The following is a 27,817-nucleotide window of genomic DNA, read 5'->3' on the forward strand; positions in this document are numbered from 1 at the left end:
GCTTCCAGCACCTTGTTGAATCTATGCCACGAAGAATTGAGGCAGTTTTGAAGGCAAAAGGGGTCCAACCCGTTACTAGCATGGGGTACCTAATAAAGTGGCCGGTGAGTGTATATTATCAGTAGGGCCTACATCACTTTTTTATTTTATTTTTTATATTGAGACCAATCCTACATGTTGAATTTTGAAACATGAATGTTGAAACATTAAATAAAATACTTGTTTTCATGGTTACATAATTTATTTGAATTTGTCGTGAATGGAAAGAAGAAAACATTGTTTCCGTTCAATTTACATTGTTCTGTCTTATGTTGTAATGGATCTACTTCATGCAGTGTAAACTATTCATTTACAAAACAAGCATATAATGTATAATGTGCTGCTGACTAATATCCATCATTTACTATGAGCTACACTTTCTGTGTTACAATACACAGACAGACATCTTAATCCTATATACAAATGTTCACACATGTCAAACACAAATCCATGTGAGTCACTGCATCTGACAGAATAAAATGTCCATGGTTTTGTGATGCTGGTTAGAAAATAAGGCAGTTTCAGTCAGGTTTAAAAAGAACAACTTTCCTATAGGAGATGTCTCGCTCTTATACTCATTTTCTTCTTGATAAAATGACAAAGGCAGACCCAGATCTCATGACGATAACCAGTTTCTGTCCATTTTTGTCAGTCTACTGCCCTGAAGAAATAACACATGTACTGTAGGCACTGCATCCAGACTGCAGTCATATCCACAAAGATGAAAATGCACATCTTTGATCAACCAGGGTTAACTGTGAAAAGAGAGAGAAGGAAAATTATGTGAAAACCTGGGATGTTACCAACAGAATGACTGGACTTCAAAAGGCACGTGCACACAAAATCCACATATTAAACCAGGAAGCTACCCAGTAGCCACACAATGCATGAGTAAAATGCACAAAAAAGCAGACAGGTATGAGAATTATCTTAGTCTGTATTATGAAAGAACTGAAATATTAAAACCCATTTTGGGACATACACTTATTTGCCTTTTTGCCGAGAAGAAGAAGATTGATAGCACTCATAACTGTACAGTACTATCAATGCTTAGCTCAACATAAAGACTGAACAGAGATAAACAGCTATCCTGGCTCGATTCAAAGGTATTTAAGATATTAACGCTTTGCTTGAGTGAGCTACAGGGATGCTGGTAGGCAGATTATATTACCTTTAGAGAGTATTGTTGCCTGTATTTATGCTATGCCTATGTAACTGGCTGCAGCTTCATATTTAATGAACATATGTGCATGTAGTATTGTCACTTAACTCTCTGAAGGAAAACGTGTAAGTGTATTTCCCCCAAAAAAATCTATTGCTCTCTTATTTTACTTCTTGCAAACATGCAGACCAAAATCCGCTTTTTGTGCAATAAAACGGCGCAGCAAGCCTCTCTCCCAAACCGTCAAACTATTCTTGTAGCAACACAGTTCAAACACAGAGTTCATGTTTTCCCACTCAACTGTAGATTTAGAAATCACACAAAACCATGCCTCTGGCTGCATTAAGGCCTTCTAACTGCAAACACACATGCAGCGGTCCAGTTACCCTCTGTACCCTCTCTTTCACTTCCTTCAGAAGAACAAATCATCATCATCATCATTATCGTCATCATCCAACGGCCAATTCCAGTCTTTAAGGCCAAACTCAAGCAATCTGAAACAGTAGAGGATCATCGAGGGGGTCAACAGCCTTTGGTGCTTCATAAACTGCTGGGGCCATTCATGCCAGGTTCAGCAGAGGGCAGCGTAGAGCTGCAACTTGTTAATTGAGTGACTAAATCCTGCTTGTTATAATGAGGGGAGTGTTAATGGGCATGGCAGCACAGCGTTATGGAGGGAGGACAGGCGCAACAAGCTCAGCTACTTACAGTCTCCCAGCATGAGAGACGTTAGAATGGAGAGGTCAGAGGTCAAAGGTCAGTGGAGGATGATACGGAGCATGGGGCCAGTGCTGAGGGATGAGAGCCAGTTAGGTTGTAGCTGAGAGAACAAACTTTGACAAATGAGGGTCCTAATCAATCTCGGATTGATTAAGTGACTACCATATACTAATTAGGTGGCCACCTACGCTGTGTGAGAAGCCACGTTGGAACATTAATGCTGCATTCAGTGTTAAAAGAATGATTCAGGAATCGTGTTTTAAGCAAGACATCCTGTATCAGCCACAGCTTTAGGCCCCTTTTAACCGCACATGATTGAGAATAATTAACAAAGGAGGTAGTAAGGCTAGTTTTGATCATGAATCAGTTTTTAAACCAAAATTTACTGAAAAATACATTTGTAAGAACAGCTCATATTTTGGGGGTTTCACCCTGAGTTGTATTTTTAAAATAATATTAAAATAAGTGCTACATCAGCTATATTGAGTTTTGTTTTTAAGACCAAGATGGTTTTATTATTATTGCAGTCATGTAAAAAAATACAATTGAGCATCAATCTGGCTGGAAAATTAAAAACAAATACGTTCTGTATGCAGCAGAAACTTTCCCATCCTTACCTGGGCTTGCCTGATGGCTGCTGCTGTCTGCTGGGCTGGATCTTGATAGCTCCGCGATGAGCCGACATACGAGGCGAAGCCCTGGGTGAAGGTCGCGGGGAGACTCGCGGAGAGGAGCTCGATGTTGCTTCATGGAGGTTGTTTTGTGCCGCAGAGGGAGGACTCAATGTTGGGTTTTTCCTCGGGATGCGTTTGAGGAGGTGGCTGACCCAGCGCTGCTGCTCCTCCTGAGAGTTGGTCAGCAGAAGCAGCTCTTTGGCAGTGGATATGTCGTAGTTCACTGTTAAAGACAGATATTTAAAATTGATAATTTTAGAAATTGATCTGCTGACATTTAATTGTACCAGGGCTTAATTCTATGGTGCAACTCCAGGCTATCCATTGTGGTAGTGTTGTGTTGGACTGCAGTATACTAAAATATATTTTAGCCACCATATCAGAAGTTGACTAACAAAGATACATTAAAAAAAACGTTTTCACAGTATGATTTATAATGGGCTGTCATTGGTCATCTGTTCAATGTACAAAGGCTTCTATGACATTGAGCATAAAATATAATATAACTATTTACTGTATATAGAGCTGAAACTTCCAATCTTAAATATTTTTTTAATATTTCCATACACAGCGTCGGGGTGACACATTTAGAAAATGATTTAGATAAATTGCTAGTTGCACCTCTTATTGTCTACTAAAATGTTTCTATAATCAGAAATGCCAGCTGTTTAAACAAGGCACAATGGTGGTGTTGTACTCCATCCTAAAGCAATGCTCCATGGTACAAGTGAAGTTTTTAAATTCTCTCTTGACTGATGGCACTGACCTTTGCAGGGCACAATAACTTCCTCCTTTCTGTCCAGGTGATCTTTGTGGCACTTGGTGTGGCAGCGGCGGCACTCAAGGGCCGGCGGGGGCTTGAAAACGTGCCAGAGTGGCCGAGCGCAGGCCTCACAGCTGGAGGGGAAGTGGTATAGAGTGAGGATGAATTCGTGGCCCTTGTGGCTGATGTAGGAGGGACGATCACCATACGCGGCGGGCTCCACTAAAAGCTCCTGTTCACGTTTAATCTCGCCTTCATTGGCATACAAGATCTGGGGAAAGGAATTGAATTGAAGATTTATTGAGGCAGACAGCTGAATTGAGAAAACCTGATGAAATACTGGCAGTCTGAACAAAGGGAGAAGGGTAAGAAAGACAAGGCAAAAGGAAGCACCCTTGCTCAAAGTCCTGGAAGGAAGTGTCCTACCTGGAATATCCTTGGAATTTCTTTGGCATCTGCACGGTACACGTCAGTTTGAGTGACAGGTCGGACATGAAACAGCTTACTGTAGGAGGGAGAGAGAGATGGAAGAGTTAAGAAAAGAACCAGGAATGTGTGATCAATAATAGAAAAATATGTGTAGCACCAGCTATTTTTGTTTGGTATTACATGTTTAAACCCTGCTTTAAATGACTCACTCTATGTCCAGCGTCATGAACGGGTTGGCCTGTTCTCGGTCCAGCTCGCTGTTGTAGAACAGGATCTTCTTACTGCTCACCACAATAAACTTTAAAGGAAAGGGAAACAAGGGCCAAAAGGTTAGACCTAATAGTACCAGTGATTACTGAGACAACAAATCTGTAGATATGAGATATAGATGTGGCTGCATTACTTTTTTGTCCCAGCCAAACCGCTTTGTGTTCTTGGTAGAAAGTGAAATCCAGCCCTCCAGCCTGGAGTCTAGTTTGCAGAGAAAAAAAACAGGAAGATGTTAACACAAAGAGGAGAAATGCCTTTAATCATGTGAACCACTTAAAAGAACACCTTGGCCTGTTAGAAATGATGGCACTTAGTGGCATTTACAGACTTAGAGAGGAAATAATGAATAGCTAAAACCAAAAGGGCAAGTGGCATTGCTACCTGGTTTCAACAATAGACTACTCAGTGGGAGCTATAAGGAGTATAAAGAATCTCTAGCGCATAATATAGCAGGTGTCTGGCAAGGAAAAATAAAGCTTTTTACTTCTATCTTAAGAAAAGCTTCCAAGCCAACTTCACACTTGCTTGCCCACATCTTTTGCAATGAAACAGATTTGAACAAAGCAGGCAAGTATCAAGCTGTGATCATTAACATGTCCAGTGAGAATTAAACAGGATAAAAGCACAGCAGAGTCAACAGATTAGAGGGATTAGTGGTAACTTCGCAAGGTTGAACCAGGGTTGGGGGTACTTCTTTCAGGATAAAACTGCTATTTTAAAACAGAGGAAATATTTTGATAAATGAATTTTACAAATAATTGTTAGGCCAATTGCAGTTTTTATTTGCAACCCCATCCCAGATTTAAACTGTCATGCAGGGTCACCTGCAGATTCAGACTCAGGGGGCTGTTCATAGGTGAGGGCCAGGGGACGGTGGCCCTGCTGCGCCCCCCCATCGTATTCTTCTTCATCCTCGGAGTCAGAGCCGAAGAGCGTGTGAGCAGAGTGAAGGTTGGGCCGGGTGTCGATGCAGACAGATTTGTGTGTGCGCTGGTAGGTGAAGGACATTGATTCTGAGGTGTGAGAGTGAGTAATGCGCACTGTGCCGGACAAGGTGGAGAGAATTTGAGGTGAAAAGAGGGGGGGAAAGGAAGAAGCATAAAGAGGAAAAAGGTCAAAAGCTATTGACCTGGAAGAGACTCAAAGTAAAAACAAAGGAAACAGTAAGAATTCAGGAAGAGGAAGGCAGGAAATGCATGCAGAAGTGTACTTGCTGACCGGCTTTGAGCATTTGAATGTACATTGTGGTGCCACATTAAAGGATAATGAGTAAGATTTGGCATCAAGAACCGGCTCCAACTTGGAATTGTTTCAAAATTTACGATTCCAATGGACTTGTTTCTTTGTTTGGAATCCGATCATCGGTTCCAAATTTAACTGTACTTCCGGGCGCGTGTTGTGTTGCTGCCATGTTGCACAGTGAACACCACTCCAACGTGTGACTTTATTTTAGATCCCAAAAATCTGGTCAAACTGTAAATCACCATTGAATCAAAAGCAAATCTTTCTGTTATCTGTGAAATAAGCATGTGACCCGTTTTCAGCTCCACCCGTCAAAGAATCCGAATCAAGAATCAATGAAAACCATGATCAAAATGAAGAATTGTTCAAATGAAAATGATGCCCAACCCTAATAAAGAGCGTGAGATGAAGTCTACTTTGTCTACCTGGGTATCCGTCGTCTATGTCATTGCCACTGCTGATGCTGGTGGAGTCCAGAGAGTGAACGCTGAGAGAGGTGATCTGGCAACGAAGCTGCTCGATGTCACTGTCTTTGCTGTCCAACGCCATCTGAAGCTCCAGACGCACCTGGCTCTCTTCTGCTATGAGCTGAATAAGAGACACAAACAGGCGTTTAATTGCAGTTGTAATGTACTTTCTATTGTTTATTGACATAAGCAAAAAAAAACGGAATGTTGGCATACTGACCGCCTGCATGTCCGTCAGCTCTCTCTGGTACTTGATGATGGTGCTGTTAAGCTTCTCCTTCTCTGCTCTCAGCTCCAGCTGCAGCTTCCTGTTCTCCTTCTCCTTCCTGTGCACCTCGGTGTCGATGCTTCGGTGGCCTCTTTGCACTGTCTCCCTCCTGTTCATCACCTCGGCCAGCTTGTTGACAGCCTGGGAACAAATACACAACAATGTAGCTTTTTTCACAGATCTATTGTTGAGTGACATGAATACAGTAACTAAGCCCACAGTGAGACCTCCGGGATTGATTTAAAAACAAAAAGAAGAAGTTTTAGTTGTAGATCTTATCGATTTTGCTCAGAGTTCAAGGCAATGCCTGCAGCTGAACATTATTCTTAACAACAAATGATGTGACATAACAGTCAAAAAGTCTGACAGTCAAAGTAGGAAGGTATAGAAAATATTCCAGGCTTTCCAGACCTGCGTAGGCGCCCAGACACACACCTGAATTTTTAGTGTTCTTTCATTCTGCAGCAGCTTTTCAAAGGACAGTTTGAGAGAGTTCATCTGCTTCTCCTCCTCCTTCACTTTCTGGAGCTCTATATAAATAGCAGAGAAGAATATTAATTCAAATACTTTAATTACTTAACATAAGTTTTAGTGAATTAAGCCATAAATTATAGCACAAGTTCTTGGTTCCCTGATGAAGAGAATGCCAACTTTTCATGACATTTTTACAGCCCACTCCACGTAAATCATCTGGATATGTTAGACAGCGTTTTAACACATTTTCCAGCACTGAGGGAAATGTCATTCCTGTAGAAATCTTTTCTCTTAATGTGGTGCTTATTAGTTCAGAAAAAAGGACACTCACGTTGCTGCATGTCTTTCAGCTGGTTGTTGAGCTCCTCTTTCTCGCCGGCCAGGTTGGCCACGTCCACCGTCAGAGTGCGGTTGGACTCTTCCAGCTGAAAGGGTTAGCGTAGAGAACTTAGAGTCTCATCCATGCATACAGTAACAAACAAGTATTTGAAAACAGCAGTTACAAAGAGCTTTAAGTGAATAAGAACTGGAAAAAGTGCCTAACTGTTTTTAGTACTACTGCTTACTGTAGTGTTGCCAATGTTATAATCCAACTGTCTAATCAGTGTTACACCTGGGCCACCAGCTGAAGACAATTAGCTAATTGTTAACCATCTAATCAAATGCACCCATTTTTTTAGGCCGAGGACCCCTTGGACCTTTTAAAACTCAATCTTTAAATGGAATTTCAAAACAAACAAAGAAGACCCTCAATAACATCACTAATAAGGTCTTATATTGGAATTTTATTTCACCATCTACTATAAATGGTCTCGATCGCAACTCTGATCTCACCGAGCTTATGGTGGCCTCCTTGTCGCCGAGCTCCTGTTTGTGTCTCGCCATCATGTCTTTGATCTCCAGCTCCTTCATGATCTTCTCCTTCTCCAGATCCGAGTACTGCTCCTCAGCGATGGAGCGGGCAAGCTGCTCAGAGTCCGCCTTGGTCAAACTGGCTTCCAGCTGCGCTGTCAGGGAACTCCTGTGAAGGCAGGAGGGGAAGGAACGGTTGTTACTATTATATTAAACTGGATTTATCGTTTAACTGTAAAATTTCCACTGTTATTATGCCAGTCAGAAGTAGACTGCCTATAGCGTGGACAAATGTTAAGTTCTGAATGACCTTCTTTGCCAATGCACGATTGTCCAAGCGAGAGTTACACTGATTCAGAGCTTTTTGTCCACGATAATCTTTGACTGTAGTTCATCTGGGGATGCTGCTAATCTGGCTCGCTCATTCAGTCAAAGGTCAAGTCCTCCATTTTGGCTGTGAGATGAATTCACGGAGGGAAAATAACACTAAACTGGAAAGTCTGTTACATTGTTTAAAAAAGAAGATAAATGTTCTATTTGTGGCGTTATCCTGTGGATAATTCACTCACACTGACTTTTAACTATAAAACCTCAACATATGACTTTTTTGTATTTTATTTCATGCTTCCATTTTATGCACAACACCTTGTTTGAGTTACATGCTTTATACTTTTATTTTGTATCATTTATCATTCATCTTTTTTTCGTCTTGTTTTGTTAATAAGTGTTTTATGTGTATCGTGTCTAAAACACAAGACAAATATCAGGTCATTTTAGTGCTGCGTTGCCTCTATTTATAGTATTTAGACTGGTTACCTCTCATCCTGATATTCTGCCAATCGCTGCTGCACCTCTTTGTACAGTTTGTTCCTCTCATCACGCTCGTCCTTCAGCTCACGGATCTGCGTCTTGTAAAGAGTCTTGGGAGGAAAACAGTTAGAAATTCAGTTAATTTCATATCACAGATTTGGAATGGAGGCTCCTATCTTCCCATACAAGCCCCATATTGTAGATTGATTTAGATTTTTGTTTGCTAGTCTGACAATATTAAGTCATCTATTGTGAGTGGAATTTAATAATGGCTGCCACTACTGCTTGTAGACAATGTACGTAAAAGAAGGAACATGGATGGTTAGAATTACTGTGAAATACTGCTCAGCCTCCAGTTGGTCTTTCAGTTCCTTCAGCTGGCCACCCGCCTCCTGTTTCTCCCTGGAACAGGACCAACAATCTGTCAATCTCTGCTGCTGGCCAACTAATGACCAGAGCCAAAGCACTTTCCTCAAACCAGATACAATGAATGAGATTCTCCACAGCGATTTGGCAATAGTATTACAAAAAACTGTACAGGTTCAATGTGCATTACTGAATGCTGATCATATCATTATGTGTGTTTGACCTGCGTAGCTCCTGGTTCTGTTTCTCCAGGACCTGCTTCACGTCCAGCAGGTGGTTGAGCTCCTGTTTGAGCTGTTTCTCCGATGAGTGGAGCACCGACACCTGCTGGTTCTGCATCTTTAGATCGCTCTGGCTCATGCTCCTCTTGTGGATCTCCTGCTCCAGACGCATGCTCAGGCTCTTTACCTGCGACACACACACACACACACACTCACTCAAATTAAATGTTATCAGTAAAAAATCAAGTTCCAGAACAAAAGATTAGGCCTGCAGGTAAAGATTAATTTCATAATTTTGATTCCTTTATATAATTAGTATCAAATTGTTGGTCTATAAAATACCCATCCAAGCTTCCAGAGCCCAAGGTGTCATGTTACCATTGCTTATTTTGTCTAAACATCAGTCATGACAAGAGGACTGTGAAGTCTGATTAGGAAAAATGCAAATATTCACACTGGACGATTGCATTTTCGTTTGATAAAAATTACTTCAAACAATTCAATTGAGTATTAAAAATTGTGACAATTTTCTATCAAGCCAAAATTACTGATAAAGATGTAAGACGCACCTCCTCAGAAAGTTTCTCTTTTTGTGCCTGCAGCTCATCCAGTTTGTGCTGCGCCTGCTTGTAGTCGCGGTCCAGCATGGAGTGATCCTTCTGTTGTTGCAGCAGCTTTCCCTCCACCTGCAGCTTCAAGCTGCGCTCCTCCTGCAGGGTGCACTCCATCTCTGGACCAAACGAAAAGGCCAGAGAAACCATCAGGAGAGTCATTTTCCCTGCACCAAATACCACTTTGGTTGAGCACCAGATAAATGACTAGAGCAAATTATCGTTTTCTTTCAAGGTCTGAATGAGTAAACCCATTTTTTGACTGTCAGAATTGATAATACTTGTGCTCATTTGGGTTTTTATTTCAATGTTTGTGCTAAGTGAGCTACGGAACATATGCTGATGCATTTCATCCACCCTGAAATCATCTTTCACATACTTTTTAAGGCCTCAGACTTCTCCTCGATGGACTGATGGATATTGTTTTTATCTGCGAGCTTGGCTTTTGTGGCCTTGTGTTCTGCCTCCTCCTGCTCCAGACTCTGTTGAAGCGACTTCAGCTTGAACGTCAAGTCAATCTCTTGGTTGCTCTTCTCCTATAGAATCAAAGGGGATATTAGGTTTTCTAATGGCATTCATTTAATACATAGGGATGTTTCACGTTGACTTGATCAACTTATTGCATGGAAACAGCCAGAGGAACATTTTCAAATAGCTGAAGAACAATGTCAAAAGTAATCTGGAAATGTCAAACCGAAGTTTTCAGGGGGATCATCTCCTGGGCTAGCCTTAACTCACAATTAACAATAGAAATTAGCCATTAGAAATAAAAGCCAACCTTCTCGAGGTCATTGAGCTTCTCATGTAGCAGCTTCTTTTCAGACTGGACCTTGGAGAGAGATGACTTCATGTCTTTCACTTCTTCTTCCAGGCCAGAGATACGTCCTGAAGCGTGGGATGGTAACAGGGAAAAGAAAATAATAAAAAGAAATTATAGAAGGAATATAAGAGTACATTTAGTGCAGTAGTTGGAAACACTACAAGAAAATGCACCTGAACTGTTCAGTTTCAAACAAACATGACCCTGGGTGAGCCATAACATAATGCTCCTGCACACGTCTGATATATGGAAAACAACATAGTAAATGTTGATTTCCCCTTTAACCAACTCCACCTACATGAAGAGTTTTTCCAGGAAAAAAAGCATGAGGCATCGAGGCATACAAGCAATACTTTTGTTTTGATACGTCCCCTCTGACCTCAGCGACAGGCCTCTCTGCAAAGACTGAGCATGTTTCAGTTTCCAAACACTGTCTCACTAGAGGTGCTGGCTCTGGTCCTTTGGCTTACACAGCCCCTTGCTTCACTCTCGGCCTTCTGAACAGATGTTTCCACCAATGATCTGATATTTCCCAAAGCCGGGTCCAAAAAAACAATTCACATCTAAAAACCATGTCCAGCCTCCAGTTTTAAAGTGTTCATGCTACTGAAGAGATGTTTACTGAATGGGATGCAGTTATGGCAGTGAACCTTTTTTGGTTGGTACACTCAAACTTTGCTAACCTTATAACACTTAATAAGTTTGGAATATAAAAGGCTTGTGAAAAAGTGTTGGCTGGTTGCTAAGGTGTTAATTATTGAAGAAAATGTAGCAGTAAAAGTGTTTTTCTTTTGCTCATTTTTCACTTTGAACCACTGTGTAGGCTATGTGTAGAAACTATTATTAGGCTATTAAAGTGAGATCTGTATCTTGAATTTGACATTTTACATATTTCTTTTGCTAACATTTGCCTCCAGCGGCTGCTGCGGTACATTAAGGTATACTGTTTAGTATTTAGCTAAATAAATTAAAATGTAATATAAATAAATGTGTCTGTAATACAGCAAGTATGAGTTTATCCGTTAGCCACCGTAAACTACTGGTCATCCCAGACCAAATAAAGCTGTAACAACACAACCTCTGACTGTAAGTAAAAGTGTGTTTTCTTGCTTTTAAATTCCACTTTTAATATGGAAAATGATAAATAACACATTTATTCCCTCAAAAGGTTACATAGTCTCACTTTTAAACTACGTGGAACTACTTATTTCAATGCATATTCAGAGTGTAATAGACAGCCAGGCCTCACCCTGCAGGTCAGTGATAGTTTCTGTCCCGAGGTTGCGGAGTCTTCTCTCCTCCTCCAGCTCGGCCTGCAGCCCCATCAGCCGCTTCTCCAGCTCCATCTTGCTGTTTTCAAGCTGGCTGCACTTCTCCTGCAGCTCCCTGAGGCTGTCCTCCAGGCTCTCAGCCTGTTTCTGTGCTTCTGCCTGACTCTTCTTCAGCCGCGCCGCCGCCTCCTGCTCAGCCTGCAGCACGGCGTTGGCCTCTTCAAGCTACACATGAGAAACAGACAAGATGAAACTTTTCCCTGCGAGCTGAACTGGGTAAGATTAGAAGGGGGTTTAATGAGGGTAAAGCAGAGAAATAATGACAACGACGGCCACAGTTGCTTGCTTGAATATAGATGATTAAATTAGCATGTTTGAGTTACATAAGTATGAATACTAGAGTGAAGCATTTTGAAAAGGAATATCAAATGAGGCAAAGTTAAAAATGTCCCCCTCACTTGTCTCTGCAGCTGAATGTTGTTCTCGTTGGAGATCTGGGAATTCTGGTTCTTCTTTCTAAGATCCTCTAGCTGGTCTCTCAAGTTGTTCACTTCAGACACAGACAAAGGAAAGAGTTAATGCATTAACTGACATAACACATTCAGTGGACCTAATAGCCAGCATATCCAACCATTTAGAATATATACTGTGATGATATTAACAGTGGGAAGCAGAGCTTCCAGATATCCTCGTGGTTAATGTCAATGTTTTAATGAGTTGAACAGCCCGACATGTTAAACTCTAACATGTCAGACAACCTGACATGTTAGAACAATTTTGAAAGTAAAATATATGAAAATGAGAACAACTGAAGAACTATACTATCGGCATAACATGAGATTTAAAGTCTTAGAAATGCATTTTTTTATGTTATCCGGGAGTTTCATGCCCCAATGTTTATATTGGTGCTCACATTCGTTCTCCAGACTGCGTTTTCTGTCAGTTTCAATCTCCACCTTGCGCAGGTTCTCGGTGCTCTGGTGCTGCAGCAGAGCTCTCTCTCTCTCCAGCTGCCTCAGCGAGGCCTCGACAGTCTGCCTGCTACTCATCTAATCAGAAAGGAAATCACAAAGAAGGGGAGTGAAATGAACTACCTACTTCATCACATCAGCTGCTACATGGTTGAAACAACATCCACCCATCCTTACCTCCTTGTCTAATTCCTTGACCAGCTTGTCTAAACGGTTGGTGGCAATTCTAGGGGAAAATAACAGTTTTATTGCACAAATCATTGACTTAAGAGGAACTTTGACACCAGATAATTAACTGATTGTTCCTCTAGGCTACTATGATAAGGCATGTTGGAAGGGATTTTCTTTTCCCTTATTTTTTAACATCTACCATTATCAGAAACTAATGGATGTCATGGACTCAGGGACTTCATTTCCTGTGCAAAACAATTTCCTTCCTTATACACAGCACACAACATGAATTCTGATCCAGTAACTATACCAATGTCTCAAAATGTATGTGGGGATGATCATTATAAAAATGCTACATGCACAACCTTTAAAATGTTGGATGGTTATGTTTTTTAAACTCTTTAAAGTGTAACTCTTGCCAAAATGCAACCTGGTGTCTTTTTGTGAATGCACCCAAGTCAAACTTTCGTTTAAAAGAATATTTAAGACGGAAGCGCCACTTTTAAAGATTTACCGTACTAGGGTTAGGGTTAAGGGTTATGTCCAAGGGTTAGGGTTAAGGGTTAATGTAGGGTTAGGTTAACCCTACATTCCCAAAAAGACCATACAATTGTTACCCTAGCATTTTGGCGAGAGTTAAGTTTCAACCCAAAGTGTTGGCAATGCATTCCCTTAATGGAATGCTTTATCATGAAAGAAAAGTTAACAAAAAGGTTTTAAGTAAACAGTTACATATTTAAGAAAAAAAGTGACATGAATGGTCCTCAGCTCAGTGTTATTTGTCCAGACGTACTTGCACTTGTGCTCCAGCTCATCTTTGGCCTGCATCTCATGGTTGACCTGCTCCTCCAGCTGATGGAGCTTTTTCTGCAGCTGCTCGGATAGACAGACAGATCAGACCAGAAAACGAAAAAAAGTGATATGACATTTTCCATCTTTTTCTATTCTCTCTATATCTCTCTGTTACTATGATAGTAAGCAAAAAACGCCTACCTCTTTCTTACTGTCCGAGCAATAATCCTTATTCTCAGAGTGTTCTTTACTGTCCTCTGAGTCCTCCAAAAAGCAGTTGTTATTTCCCTTCAGCAGCCTGACAGGAAAAAAAGGGACAGAGGAGAGCAATGAATGTCTGACTGTGAGTTTACCTGAGCAACATCCAACACTGTCCATGTGTCCAACTTTCTGCAACAAAGTGACGTATTCTAATATAACCACATCCATATTGCCAACTGGGTGGTCATGGGGATGCTGAATGCTCACCAAGACACCAGTCACATCATTTATTGCATTATCAGAACGGCTCCGAAATCACTTATACTTAAGGCCCATAACCTCATGCATGGAGCACAAAACTGTGTTGCTGGGGCGGGGGGGGGGGGGGGGGGGGGGGGGGGGGGGGGGGGGGGGGGGGGGGGGGGGGGGGGGGGGGGGGGGGGGGGGGAAGGCCTGAGGATCTTCCAGGCATTTTCTTACATCTGGATGGGTTTACATTTGGAGAAACCCAAAGCCACACTGTCTGTCGCCAACTGTTACACAACATTGTGGTGGACTCGACTCGTAATCGTGGGCAACTATCTCTGGGAATCATTACATGACTCTGCCACATGGCTGCATAATAACCAAGAAATCGGAAGCAAGTTAACGATCATTTTAAGACAATTCTTGCCCTTAAATTGCTGTTCTCGCATGGGGTTTGTCATTTTAAAAAAAAATTGGAAATGCAAACATTCAAAACATATTGATAAGACATTTAAGATGATTTTAGAAAAGTTGTATTCTGTTAAGGACAGTTAAGGATCCAGTCTGGAATCAAAGGAAGGCTGGTCTAAGGCCATTTTTTGCTCAATATTCATTCATATTCATTTATTATCAGGTATGTCTACTCCTGTGTACACTTGTATACTAGATTGATATACTAGATTGATAGTCATATGCTGGTTTAAATGGCAGTGTTTTGTCCCTGACTCTATTTTGTCAGATACATGTAAAAGATAAATTGATTCGACACAAACAGTTCAACCTTCAGATTCATGAGTATAAGCAACAACAGAAGAACAAGAGGTTAAAACATTGGTGGTCCAAGCACCACAAAATCCTAAATCCAACATGTTTTTTAGTACTTCTCCTAGCGATCAAGACCAGGGCTTTAAAAACTAGACTCCATCACAGGCAAAGAGGGCATTTGAAAGGGGCTGTCAGAACAAGGCAGCAGTGTGGAACTCAAACAGGCATACAGTGTCTGACTGGTGGGAGTCTGTATTAAAAAAGGTCTGCTCTCTTTTTCAACCTCTTGCATTTTAAGCACAGTCAAAAGGCTCTTGTGAAAGTTCAAACACGTGAGTGCTACATTTTGTTCACAGTATCGTTACCAAAAGTGCATTAAGACAAATTTAAGGCCAGCAAACACTAATCCAGACATAAACTTTATGCAGAACAGCTGAGACAAAGCGTGATTATCAAAGAAGACATCCAATTAAAATACTTACTGGTCTTCCTTGAAGTAAGTGAAGCCGACAAATGGTAGTTGGTTGCCCACAAAGGCCTTGGGTGGAGAAAAGGTCTCAGCAGCTCCTTTATCATCCTCTATGTCATCAAAGTTACTGGTGTCTATGTCACCGTTCAGCTCAGGCACAACTGGAGCCACAGCTGGAAACAGAGACAGTCATGGAGCAAAAGGGGGAGAGGAGGAGGTGCAAAACAAGACGGGTTAAGAGTGGCCGAGAAAAGAGAATGATGATGCTTAACATAAGGACTGTCAAATATTAAAAAATCTGGTGCTGCAGTTATTTAAAAGTATATTTTTAACAAACTAAACATTTTTTAAGGTATGTTACGGATTAAATTCTATGCCAACTTTGGCACTGCTTCTAGTAGGAGCACTCTGCAGGTTGGCGTGTAGCTGACACCACTCCTTTTCCTGTACAGTGCTCGCTTTGTGCCCCACACACGGTGCCTTTCACAAGTCAAAATGCCTGCTCCAGGCGTGCTTTAAAAGTCTGCACAACACAACAGGCAGACAAGAATGTGTCAGAGGGCCAATCAGATAAAACTAAGCTAGTCCTTTAACCTATAAATAGTTCCTAATTCAGAAAGAAAGCAGCCCTGGATCGAGTTCCTCAGACCAGTGCAACTCTGGCTCCAAGCAAAGAGCTCATTACGGTTGGGTCAAGTCACAACCCTCAGCGGGACAAGTGTGACTCAAAGATGGTGAAGAAAATACATGGAGAGATCAAGTGGAAGAATGAAACAAATGAGGGGAAATAAAAAAAGAAGGGGCAGAAAAAAGGCAAAATGTGGTCAGACGGAAAAAGAGACACAGGCCGCTCCATGGAGGCCCTTATGGCACGACTTCCCAGAATGCTCTCTGATAGCGGTGTGGTAATGACAGGCAGCCGTGGCCACAGTGAGAGTGAGAGAGCAGGAGCAAACCTCCAAACTAGTGCGCCCCTCTCATTAGAGCAGTCCACACAGGCTGCACAGCCTGCCCGGCCCGCCCGCTACGGGGGGTGCTGCCTCCCATCCCATCCATACATCGGGATCCACGGGGCTGGCTTTCTTTCATCAACATCCCAGTGCTTAAGAAGCTTGATAAACATGAAGACAACTGGGAGCATCTTCAGTTGTAAGAAAGTGAGTAAAAACATGGAAAAAAAACCTCCTGAGTCATGGCCACACTCAGTAGTCTTTAAACAGACACAGAGGAATGGGAGGTACATGCAGCTGTGCGGGAGGCCAAATCACAGCAGATGTGTGTGTGTGTGTGTGTGTGTGTGTGTGAGAGAGAAAGAGAGACTGGACATGCAAATGCAAACATGAAGAGAGCTGAGCAGCACAGCAGTAGCACAGTAGTGGTTTTATGTTTCCAGACTGCCAGGCAGTCTTAAGTTCAGTCCGAAGTTCTGTCTGTTGTCTTAATCAGAGCCAGGTGAAGCAGAGAGACGAAGAGGCAAAGAGAAAGAGCCTGCATGCGATTATATACAGACACAGAGGTCCTGTTCATACTCATACTAATATATCCCTTTACTTATTTCCTTCCTTCCTAAGCAAGTCTAAATCTGACACAGAGGGAAGATTAATAGATTAAGAGACTAATAAAGTATACATTGTAAACCAGGACTCCTTACAGGTAGTCCATGTGCAATGATCACATTTTAATTTAAAAGAATAAAAGTATGAGCTAAATGACGCAATGACCAAAAGCTCTCATAACATTTGCAGAAATATTTTACAGAGTTTAGAATCTTTTTAACCATTTAAGGTGATTTATGTGTTCTAATGTTGTTTTTGCTCATATCTTTCTTTTTGTTTCTTTTTAATACATCTATAAGAAACTCATTCACAGAAATGTAGTCTCTTTTTAACTCAAAATGTTTAATAATGTTTAATGTGATTACTGATTAGGGATTTTTTTTTTCCTTTGTCAGCAGGGTTAGTTATTGTAAATGTAAAGTATTTGTATGAGCTATTGTGTATTAGTTATTGTAATAGTAAATTAAACCATTACAAAAATCAAATACAATATTTATATTTCTTAAAAAGTATCTTTGTTTTTGTTCTTGAATAATGTACCATCATTTAATTCTTACATCAAATAGCAAATATTATTTATCTGCTGATTTACCAAGTAATAATGTAATAATGTAATTTAACTCCATCAAATGACTTATACATTAAGTTATGTATTTAGCCAAAATTATTATTATTATTATTGTTATTCTTCTTCTTCTTCTCATTATTATTATTATTATATTGCCCATTTCAAAGGCCAGTTTATGTAATAATCTAAATGTATTTTAGCAGTTGTTATCACATCTTAAGAGTCAGCTAAACGGACATTTTATAGTTACAACATACCTCTATTGGGGGAAACTTTCATTACAACAGCCTTTCAGTTTCCTCAGTGTGTGTATTGCTAGTACAGTTACTATCTCTTATAGAAATATGCAGGCACCCATACGCAGCTGGTTATCCTGCAGGCCTTGTGCATCATGTGCTCTGCACAGCATCCAGTCACATAATGTAGGATATGAGAATAAGGAGAGCATGTGTACCCTATTTGCAGACTTAATGGCTCAGGGGGATGGAAATATACAAAGAAGCAGATCTGCAGAGGAATGGGCCGGGGATGATTATAAATATAAGCAAAAGCAGAGGAACGGCAATGTGAAGTAGAAAAGGACGCACAGTACCATAGATGGAAAAGAGGAAATCTGCACCTGCATTAGGGGACTTAGAAACATGCACATGCACACACTTACTCTCTCGGATGTTGTCAAAGGTCCACTGATCGTTCTTAAAGAAAGGGTGACACTTGATCTCATCCACTCCAGTGCGGCCCAGACGAACCTTCCTGCATACAGCAACAGGATCAAGACTGTGAGCAGACCCGGAACACAAAACACACCCCGCTTGTCCCCTACACCCACCATCACCATGTCATCCCAAACACACAGCCTATAGAGGAGTTACCACTAGGCCCTGACCACACTGACCAGCATGGAGAGCCGCATGACCACTGGTGGACACTGGAACCTCCTCTAACCCAAGATAATGTAGATCCAGGAGGAGAAAGGGAGTAAAGGCAGCAGCATTAGAGTGCAGGAGCCAACATCAACTACTCTGACCGACTCAAAAACAACTGCTAGATCTGCTACTGCCTTCCCTCCTTCTCCTCTCTCTCTCTCTCTCTAAAACTCTCTCTCTTTCTCGTCCCCCTTTCCTCCCTCCTCCACCACTGGGTACAGGGCTGGAGGGGTGCGGCAGGGCTTGCCACGTGTGGGACATTCCAGACGCAGCCAAAAGGAAGAGAGGGCAGGGGTGGGGATGAAGAGAGAGAGAGTTTTTAAACCCCCGCAAAAAAACAACGGGTTGCGTCTCAATGACCAGAATATGCAGGAGTGCAAAGTAGAAAGTTATGCCAGAAAAGGATGAGGATAGAAAAATGGAAAGTTGCACTTAAAAAAAAGGTAGATGAAGAAATGGGGGAGTGATGAAAAACACATGGAAAAGGAGGAGGAGAGGTGGAAGTGCTTACAGAAATGATTCAGCAAGACTAGCTGACAGTGACAGAGCATGTTGGTTGAGTGGTGAATGTATTGGTCATTGTTTAAGATATGTGTGTGTGTGTGTGTGTGTGTGTGTGTGTGTGTGTGTGTGTGTGTGTGTGTGTGTGTGTGTGTGTGGGTGTGGCTGGGCAGTCGTACACATGTGAGATTCTGTCTGTGGTGAGAGAATAGTGAGTGAGAAGGTAAATAAACTGAGAGAGGAAACTGAAAGGCTGCTCTGTATTGAAGCAGAAAGGGCCTGTGTTTGAGCCCTCACAGGGGCGGGGTTACTAATGTAAACAGGAAGTGGTTGCTTCCAGGGGGATGGGCCACTAACCAAGCACATGACCCACACATATACATGTAACGTTTTACCTTAAAAATTAATAATATGATATTAAATGGCACTACTTGCAGTTAGATGGTAGCTGGGATCAGGGGTCAGTTTCAGATAGCAGGTTTAGTGAAAGCTGAATTTGTTATCCCTGAGAAGAGGAAAACTCTGTGTTTTCTTTTCTAGAAAGTAAGGTTTAAATCTAAAAGAGAGGGATAACTTTTCCTCATTTCAGAAAGAGAGGTAACTTAACCTCAGAGTCGGTTACAATGGTAATTGAGATACCAAACATGGCATTTCCTTTTGTCAACGATCCGGTTGATGAAGAAGCTGTAATACTTTGTATGGAGTTAAACATACGTCAGGAGATGATACTGAGGCCTGTACTATAGATGTATTTTCATTTCTAGATAACTACTTATCTGAGGGGTATCATTTTTCTTCCCAGTCCATCAGTTATTGTGCCTACATTACCTCATCCGTCCTCATATCACTAACGTCACCCATTGTGGACATGCTCTCACGTCCCAGCACATTATTTGTGTCGCATTTCGTTTTTTTCAACAGTGTTGAAGCGGAGCATATTAGCAAAGCCACTGTAACAAAGCACCGACAGAAGTGATTGGTGATATACTATATTTGTGTTTTGATCAAAAAAATCCAATTGAAAAGACCAAAACCAACAATGAATTGATCCCTATCAATTCCACATGCTGTAAATATTCACTAACACACCAAATGTGTAGGAATGCGCAGTTAAAAATAGTCTCCAACAAATGTCCTTTTTGCCCCTGCTTAAGAAAAGTTTGGCAAAAACTACAGTGCTCAGCTATTTTAGGGTATTGCTTAGTCTTTAAAAAAATAAATATATATTTGTGAACTTAAAAAAAAAAGTATTATCATTGTCAATATGAACCAATAAGATTGGGGCAGATAGACATGGACACGCTGGAGAAGTCGTAAAGTTTTGAGAGGCTGACAAACACGTTTGTTTGACAAGAAGAACAAAGCTATAGGAGTCTTTTCATAAGATGTTTCTTGAATTAAAACAAAGTTCCATTTCAAACAATGTCATTACATTGCTCAACAGTACAACAATCACTTACATAAATAGCAGAGTGGACAAAGAAAATCTAAGTGTGTATGCACATGACAACAAAAGTTAGGCAAATGTTAAGTTTTTGTGGTTTAGAGGTCCATGTGCAAACCTGTCAGTAAGAAAGGCACAGATGAGGTCTTTGGCATCCTGAGACATCTCTACATCCTCTGGGAAGATGAGTGTGTTCTTGTGGTTCATGATCTTCCCATAAGTCCCAACCAGGGATTCAGCATAGAAGGGAGTTTCACCTGCGGAAAAATACGTAGTTTTGTACAATGATTGATTTTCAGGATGGAAATATTTAGGTTGCCAAACAGCACAAAAATGAACATGATGTACTGTATATGGTAGGCCACTTACCGACCAGCAGCTCATAGATAAAGACTCCCACAGACCACCAGTCGCACTCCCGGCCGTAGTAACCAGCACCATCCTGGGACTGAAGCACTTCAGGGGAAATGTAGTCTGGGGTGCCTACAGCAGTTTCACAGTGCACCATGCCCTTCTGCAACCAGAAAAACACAAGATTTACTGTAGAGAGAAAGCAATAATGGAATAGCAGTGATTGTAAAAGCTTGGTAGAGTTACAGTAGGGCATAAGGCCCCATAAAAGACAGAAATATGTAATGCAAGTGTCAATTTTTTTCATGAAAAACTTTTCTTAAATAAAATACTTCTGATACTTTAACAGCACTCCAGATATTCTGAGACAAATGGTGTGATTTCTGCTGGATTGTTTCCAACATACTTTCTGTCTCTGGGAGTTTCAGAGAGCTCAAATGTCAAAACTTGTTAAACCAGCTAATTAGAAATTGCTGTGGTAAAAACAAAAAAAGGTTTAAAAAAAAGAAGAAAAAAAAGAGGCGGAACCTCTGCTGTACTCTAGATTGGTTGTTTAGCACAATAACTCCTGGGGCCTTTTCAAAACAGCCTGATGTAACAGCGGGGCACGAAGATTCTCTGCAATCCGAACACTTGGTGGTGCACTAGGGCACAGAAAAAAGAGCCACTAGTCTTGAGAAAGAAAAGTCAATTCACTCTCTATTCAACTTACCATTTTCTTTAAAGTTACAGGACTAAAATCTTCCAAAGTTAAAAGGTTCATACGCGGTAGTTCCTTAACTGGATCACCTATCCAGGCCCCGTGCATTTAAAAACAACAAGCCATCAAAATTAACCTACTGAGTCCATCTTCATGCACGTGCCGAAATCTGCCAGTTTGAGGTGTCCGTGTTGGTCCAGCAGCATGTTGTCAGGTTTGACGTCCCGATGGATGAAGCCCATGGAGTGGATGGCGTTCAACGCCAGCACTACTTCAGCTGTGTAGAAGCGAGCCCATTTCTCAGGTATGTCGTAGTTCATGGTGAGCGTGACCAGGTCGCCTCCAGGCATGAACTCCATCACCAAGTAGAGGTGGCGGTCGTCTTGGAAAGCACTGCACAGCTAAGAAATCACAAACTCATGTCACTGAAGGCCCAACACAAGATGGTAAGCCATTACTTTGAACTAATTTTAGTACAAGGTGTGGTTGTGTTAATGCTAAATGATCTGTGTCATGAAAAACAAAGACAGACAGAGATTAATATCTCCAACATGATCTAAAAATTTATGACAACATGTTATTACTCCAGTGCACAATAGAGCTCGGGGGGAATCCATATAATATATTGTAATACGATATTGTGATTTAGGTTACCCTATATGCTTTGCTTATCATTATATACGTTTAATGTTTAAGGATGCTTTTCAGTTGAATTATGTGCATTTTTTAAGTTCATTTGAGCAAATTATTAAGTGTTTCCTAAACTACTTTATCACACTTTAAAATATGACATACCTGATTGCTGTTTTTATTGGACATAACAAAGCCAGACTCATTTTACTGTATGTCCTATTTATAGTTCTGTCTATAGTGTAAATATCATGTGTGGTTACAATTAATAGATCATAGCTGCAATTATTTGCGGTGTGAATTTTATGTATTGTTTTTTGATTATCTTGTGTATATCACAGTTGTAAAAGCTGAAACATTCCTTCCCATGTTTTCTGGAGATGGGCTAAACTAGAAGTCTTTCTGGAATCATGTTTAAATGTTCAGTCCTTCCATTATGTTGCATATTGTGTTTTTCAATAGAATTACACAGTATGGGTGCCCGGATAGCTCAGTTGGTGGAGCGTGCGCCCATATATAGAGGTTTACTCCTTGATGCAGAGGGCCCTTTGCTGCATGTCATTTCACCCCTCTCTCTCCCCTTTCATTTCTTCAGCTGTCCTGTCAATAAAGGCCTTAAAATGCCCAACAAATCTTTAAAAAAGAAAACAGAATTAAACAGTGTACAGTATCTGCACACCTGGACGATCCAAGGACTGTTGGAAAAGGCCATGATGTGCCTCTCCTCCCAGAAGAAGGCAGAGTCTGACCGCTTGACCATTTCGAACTTGCTGAGCTGCTTCATGGCGTAAACCTTCCGAGAGGCCTTGTGACGGACCTGCAGCAGAGGAGGGCAAGGCAAAAGATGGAGACGTTGGCATGCAAACAGTTAATAACTGCGCAACTGCATAAACAGATAACTGCGCAAAGTCAATAAATAAAAGATAGTAAGCATGTCAGAATGACTAAGATAACATGACAAAAAGAGAGAGACAGAGAGGGGAACCCATAATTGTAGGCCCACACCCATAGAAAGACATGCTTACACAAGATTTCAAGCACAAACACACCAAGCATCCCATCCACACCCCCACACCAGACTTCACACTTTCCTCCCACACACTGAGCCTGTCCAGACTTGTTTCTACTACAAGATGCTTAGCAGAGACCAGATTCAAGCTTCCATCCGCACAGACATCTGGAAAAACCAGGTGTTTTGAAGGAATTACCGCATGCCTTAATTACTTTTTTTAACTTAAAGTTTTCCATGATGAGAAGATAAGTGCCAATTATGTTTATGTTAAACCACAAAAACAAGTTGCAGATGTTACATATTTCACATTTTGATATATCCACAGATTGTTGCTCCCTCTAGTGGTTCATGTTTCTGGTATTTCCGTGCCAAAAGTGCTGTATTCAGCAGCTTCTGGAGAATCTCTCCTATTCCATCTCCCTTTATGTCAAACTGCAATGCTTCAGCATTAATAAAATAAATAATTAAAAGATACTTTATTCATCAACTATGCCAGAAACATCTCACCAGCTTCACTTCTCCGTAGGCTCCTCTGCCGATCAGCTTCACTTTTTCAAAGTCATCAGGTTTCACCTGCAGTTCTCGCAGCTGACTCGCTGCCTTTTCATCTGTGGGACAGACGGATACGTTACCATAGCAACACCACACAAAGGGCAAGCTCCAACCATTTAGGTCTAAAGAAACAGGTGAGTAATTAACTGATGGATCAGAAAGGTCAGTGAGAGTACAAATGTTGTACAAAGGCCAGGAATGCGCATCAACTGGCCACAGTGAAAGTTAACTAAAAGTTAGACCGGTCTAATGTGAATGGGAAACTTTTGTAGCTTTTGGAAGAGAAAGACTTATGAGAGAGAGAAAGTTCATTAGAACAGTGTTTTTTTAGCCACTGGTTGGTCCAATATATTAATTTTAATCTTTGTATATGGCCTGAAGACAAACAAATATAAAGAGCTAAAGATTTCACAAAGACATTATACAAAATTATACAATCACATTTTTTGTGATATTCTGGTTGTAAAAGTTACACAAATCAGACTTCGGAGGGGCTTTATCATATATTTATACCATATATTATATCTTTTGTGACTTTTTGCTGAAACAATGACTGCGTCTCCAAAATGTGGCCTGTAGAAGAAAGATAACGATTTTTGTACAAGATACCAAATGTTTCCCTGTATATATAGCTTGTGTGCAATGACAAACAAGCATCGCACACTCATGACAGAGTGCTCTGGTTTGTATTCACCAATTTTATAGGTATTTCTTAAGCTAAACGAGAATCCTGGCCTTCGCCAAACACACTGTAGTACTTACATCGGTTCAGAAAGGCCTCAATGTTTTTGTTTTTCCGCAGAGCAGGATAGTTCAAATCATGAGCCAGCGCGTTCATGGAATCCTAAAAAGACAGAAAAGAAAAGATATTCAATCAACCTTGGAAAAATAAAATGAATGGACAGGAACACAATCAAAAAATTTCAAAAATATTTGACATGTAGGTTTGCCTCTGGTGTATTAAGAACTGTATCTAATAACAGGTTTGCCTGCTAAGCTAACCACTACATTAGAAAAACGATTTGGGAGCATTATTGCTTGGGTTCTGTTGAATGTTTTACTAACAAATAGAAACACATGAAAATATAGTCATATTCCAAAGATTTAAAGTTTTGGGTAAGGAAGGAAGAAACATTTTTTTTCTTTTATTAATCTGTCAGGACAAGTCTTGTAATTCTTGACAACCCTGACCTGCTGCTGGCTGATAAAAGAATGAGGAAGGAAGGAAGGAAGGAAGGAAGGAATGAAGGAATTAGGTTACTGTGAGCTGTGTGCTCGTAAATGCAACATTACAGGAGAGAAAAGGAAACTGCTAATGTGCAGCATAAGAAGACAATAACCAGAGGACGAGGGAGTTTGGACCGTAAAGACACAACAAGTTAAACAACAATAACGACTTACAAAGATGCTGTTATAGCCCCGCTGCCCAAACAACACCCGTTCCCTCCGAACAAACCCAAACCCTCCCCCTGGCTTAACACACAGGCAGATCCACGTCAGACTAAAAGCCAGGACCTCAGTAGTGTCATCAGTTCTTAAATCAGCGGTGTTGGGTTTCACACAGAGCCAATCTGCATGAGGCTGGCAGGGCAGTTGGGCAGGTGGGTGGGGGGGTGTTGTAGGACCCACTGTTCCCCAGAAAAAAGGGTCAAGTGGAGTCATGCCCTCTGTGTGTGTGTGTGTGTGTGTGTGTCTATTGGTGTGTTTGTTCGGGGACATGAGAGTGGGTGGGCAGGGGCAGGTGGAACAATTTCTGCAACTTTAAATAGAAGCGGCGCGGAGAGATCCCCCCACTGCAGACGGGTGGAAATAGACCGAAAGGCTCAGAAGCTATTGTGGGACAAACAGCTTATAGGACTGGTTTCATGGCTGAGAGCTCGAGGATCTATGATCATTTTACACAGTGTGTGTGTGTGTGTGTGTTTTGTAACAACCATGGTTACTGCAGTAGAGAGGAAACTCAACAGTCTGCGAGAACTTTTAACTCTATGTACATATGCAAATCCAATCTAATTTTAGCTAATTCAAATGTGTGTAGCCTCCGGGAATGCGGGACTAAAATCTTACATCCTTGTTGCTGAAACCAGTTTTTAAAGATAAGGGTGTCCTGGAATAGAAAATGGCAGAAGTCTGGGAATGTGCAAAGAGTTTGAATGACACTGTTAACTAATCTAAATCAGTAAATCTGTCCGTTGTGAATTTCAAGTAAAGTCATATCTAAAACTCAAGTTTAGATAGATAGTCAACAGGTACCCTAAGGAGTTGGTTTTTTACCACTAGTAAAACTATGGAACAACGTTTTATAAGTGGGTCACAAGGAAGTATTACATCACAAGGAAGTATTACATGCACACAGGTGAAGATCCAGGCAACACCAAACACTGCTGAATCCCCAGTTGTTGGCAGGGAGGCAATAAGACTCGCAGTTAGGAAGAAGACTAGCAAGTCAACATGGATGTAAACCATGTACCGTTTAAGACATCTGAAAAAATATCGGCTTTGCAAATGTTTATACTTAATAGGTTTGCCAAATCTCAAAAGACACAAACCATACATATAGGTGAGAAACACTAAATGTCAACTTATGTTTGACAAGAAAACTCCACAGGGCACTTTCAAAACATTATGTCATTTCATTAAAAGGGCTACCTTTTGTACATTTTTCTTTACTAATAACTAAAGAAAATATAAAAGATTTAATGCAATATTTTTTAGATTATGTGCTCATCAAATCTGGATGTTCACTTTAAGTGTGCCAAATGATAAAAATATAAATTTGTAAATGTATCATACTTTAAAGTATGGATATTGATAAAACCCAAATTTGGAGTTTGCCAATAACTACTGGGGCTTCTCTTTCGATCTTTTCTTGGTGGAGTTTTAGGATTCTGACGGAGAGTTTGTTGATACAAGAATAGTCTCGCATTGCTGGACCTTCCTCCACAGCGCTGCGGAGGAGGGTCCGGCTAGTCCACACAGCCTTCCTGGATGGGAGAAAAACATGCTCTGGTTTATTGTCATTTCTTTTAACCAATCATAATCGTCTTGAGTGCCGGACAGAACCACGGTGCCGCTGCAAAAATAGCCTGGGGAATGAACTTGTTTTGGTGGAACTTGTGTTCCACAAACAAAAGGTAGTTTGAGTCATGTAACAGAAAACTCAGATTGGACAGATAGTCCAGTTTGCTGGCCAGAGTTACCCTGCAGAGATCTGAGGAGCAGTTAACCCCAGTCCTCACAAATCCACCAGAGTCTAAAGTTACACAAAGAAAGCGGAAGGTAACGGACATCCGGCAGAACTTCCGGCGGCATCGGAGCAACCCCCGGGAAGAGGAACATCATGGATATAGACTAGTACATCAATGATCTGCAACTTGACACAAGAAGGACAATGGGGTGACTGGGAATGGCCAGAGTTGGTAAAAGCCCCTAAGACCACAGATACTGCAGTTTGTTTCAATTTACGAGGGGTTAATGTCAACGTAAAATTGGACAACACTAAAAAAAAAAGAGGCCTTATGATATTGTCATGATAGCTTGTGAGTTCTCCTGTGATTCCCTCCACCATGTACAGTTATAACACGTTATCTTGTAGTGGGAAGGTTTCAGATTTTTTTTTTTCGCCCCCTGATTAAGCCTCAGACCAGCCACAGCTAAATACAATTCGAATTTCCTTATCACTTCTGGAATCTGGACAAATCTGAACAGGATCCTGCTTAGGCTTGGTTGTGCGTCCTCAGATAACACCTCCCACCTACTCCACTGTAAGCTGATTCTGCTGGAGCACAGTCAGCAGCAATGGAGAGGTTCTCAAAATCAAACTGTGTCTCCTGCCTTCACAGACAAAGTCCTCACCGATCCAAAGGAAAGAAATACACAGTACAGAAATATATATCAAAAACAGCTTAACTTCTATCTTCACCCAAATCCCTTCTTCCGCAAATTAAAAAAAAAAACCCGCTTCAAACACATCTGCTGGGAAAACACAACAAAAATCCTTATGGACAAACAGGAAGTAAGGGACGTGAGGTCACAGCAGGTTAACTCCAGCTCAATTCCAGGAAGTGACTTCAGCTTCCTGTGTGGTAGCGCTCCATATTAAGTAGCCATAGTTATGTCCACTACAGAGCTGCTTGGAATCAGACGCAGATGACTGTAGAGATAAAATTGAGAATAACGACTGGTGAGGTTTGGATGGACAGTCGACGTGGTTTTAAATCAACTCATTGCAGTTTGTATGACATTAATTGGGTCTGCTCTGGCTTTACACTGGACTTGTGATTCATCAGCACTGAGAATAGACTAGGCTTCCTCTAGAAGGAAATATTGCCATTGGAAGGGTTAGGGTTTGTGGAGACAACCTGCATAGACAACATCAAATTTCCTTTAACTGTCATCTACTCAACAGGTTGACATATTGACCTTGATAATGATCCGTAAACATCTGGGTTCTTCCTTGTTTCAAATAGCACCAGGATAACCGGACCGACAACGACGGCTGCT

General features: G+C 41.1%; 1 protein-coding gene across 5 annotated transcripts in view; it reads right to left on the reverse strand.

Annotated features, from left to right (window-relative positions):
* Positions 1-573: 573 nt before the first annotated feature.
* The window catches only part of LOC117961482 (rho-associated protein kinase 2-like), a 28,729-nt gene continuing 1,485 nt past the window's right edge, over positions 574-27,817 (reverse strand). Inside the window, exons 2-35 of one of the 5 annotated variants that reach the window (XR_004660412.1) lie at positions 24,077-24,158; positions 23,270-23,370; positions 22,430-22,567; positions 21,261-21,521; positions 20,439-20,583; positions 20,188-20,326; positions 17,860-17,951; positions 15,088-15,247; positions 13,595-13,691; positions 13,395-13,474; positions 12,608-12,656; positions 12,373-12,508; positions 11,918-12,009; positions 11,438-11,684; positions 10,147-10,253; positions 9,748-9,904; positions 9,327-9,487; positions 8,760-8,944; positions 8,503-8,572; positions 8,177-8,280; positions 7,343-7,529; positions 6,840-6,933; positions 6,470-6,564; positions 5,987-6,175; positions 5,725-5,887; positions 4,882-5,097; positions 4,191-4,258; positions 3,997-4,085; positions 3,785-3,863; positions 3,362-3,629; positions 2,539-2,818; positions 1,910-1,992; positions 1,588-1,695; positions 574-794 (exon numbers count right to left, since the gene is read on the reverse strand). Coding sequence is in view for 4 of the 5 variants with exons in the window: in XM_034900185.1 (XP_034756076.1) it covers positions 1,614-1,695; positions 2,539-2,818; positions 3,362-3,629; positions 3,785-3,863; positions 3,997-4,085; positions 4,191-4,258; positions 4,882-5,097; positions 5,725-5,887; positions 5,987-6,175; positions 6,470-6,564; positions 6,840-6,933; positions 7,343-7,529; positions 8,177-8,280; positions 8,503-8,572; positions 8,760-8,944; positions 9,327-9,487; positions 9,748-9,904; positions 10,147-10,253; positions 11,438-11,684; positions 11,918-12,009; positions 12,373-12,508; positions 12,608-12,656; positions 13,395-13,474; positions 13,595-13,691; positions 15,088-15,247; positions 17,860-17,951; positions 20,188-20,326; positions 20,439-20,583; positions 21,261-21,521; positions 22,430-22,567; positions 23,270-23,370; positions 24,077-24,158 (4,413 nt within the window). In the remaining variant the exon portion in view is untranslated. The remainder of the gene's footprint in view (positions 795-1,587; positions 1,696-1,909; positions 1,993-2,538; positions 2,819-3,361; positions 3,630-3,784; positions 3,864-3,996; positions 4,086-4,190; positions 4,259-4,881; positions 5,098-5,724; positions 5,888-5,986; positions 6,176-6,469; positions 6,565-6,839; positions 6,934-7,342; positions 7,530-8,176; positions 8,281-8,502; positions 8,573-8,759; positions 8,945-9,326; positions 9,488-9,747; positions 9,905-10,146; positions 10,254-11,437; positions 11,685-11,917; positions 12,010-12,372; positions 12,509-12,607; positions 12,657-13,394; positions 13,475-13,594; positions 13,692-15,087; positions 15,248-17,859; positions 17,952-20,187; positions 20,327-20,438; positions 20,584-21,260; positions 21,522-22,429; positions 22,568-23,269; positions 23,371-24,076; positions 24,159-27,817) is intronic. The other 4 variants (XM_034900185.1, XM_034900186.1, XM_034900188.1 and 1 more) reach the window with 4 other exon arrangements.

This window comes from Etheostoma cragini, chromosome 18, assembly GCF_013103735.1.
Source record: "Etheostoma cragini isolate CJK2018 chromosome 18, CSU_Ecrag_1.0, whole genome shotgun sequence".
Classification (NCBI taxonomy): Eukaryota; Metazoa; Chordata; class Actinopteri; order Perciformes; family Percidae; genus Etheostoma; species Etheostoma cragini.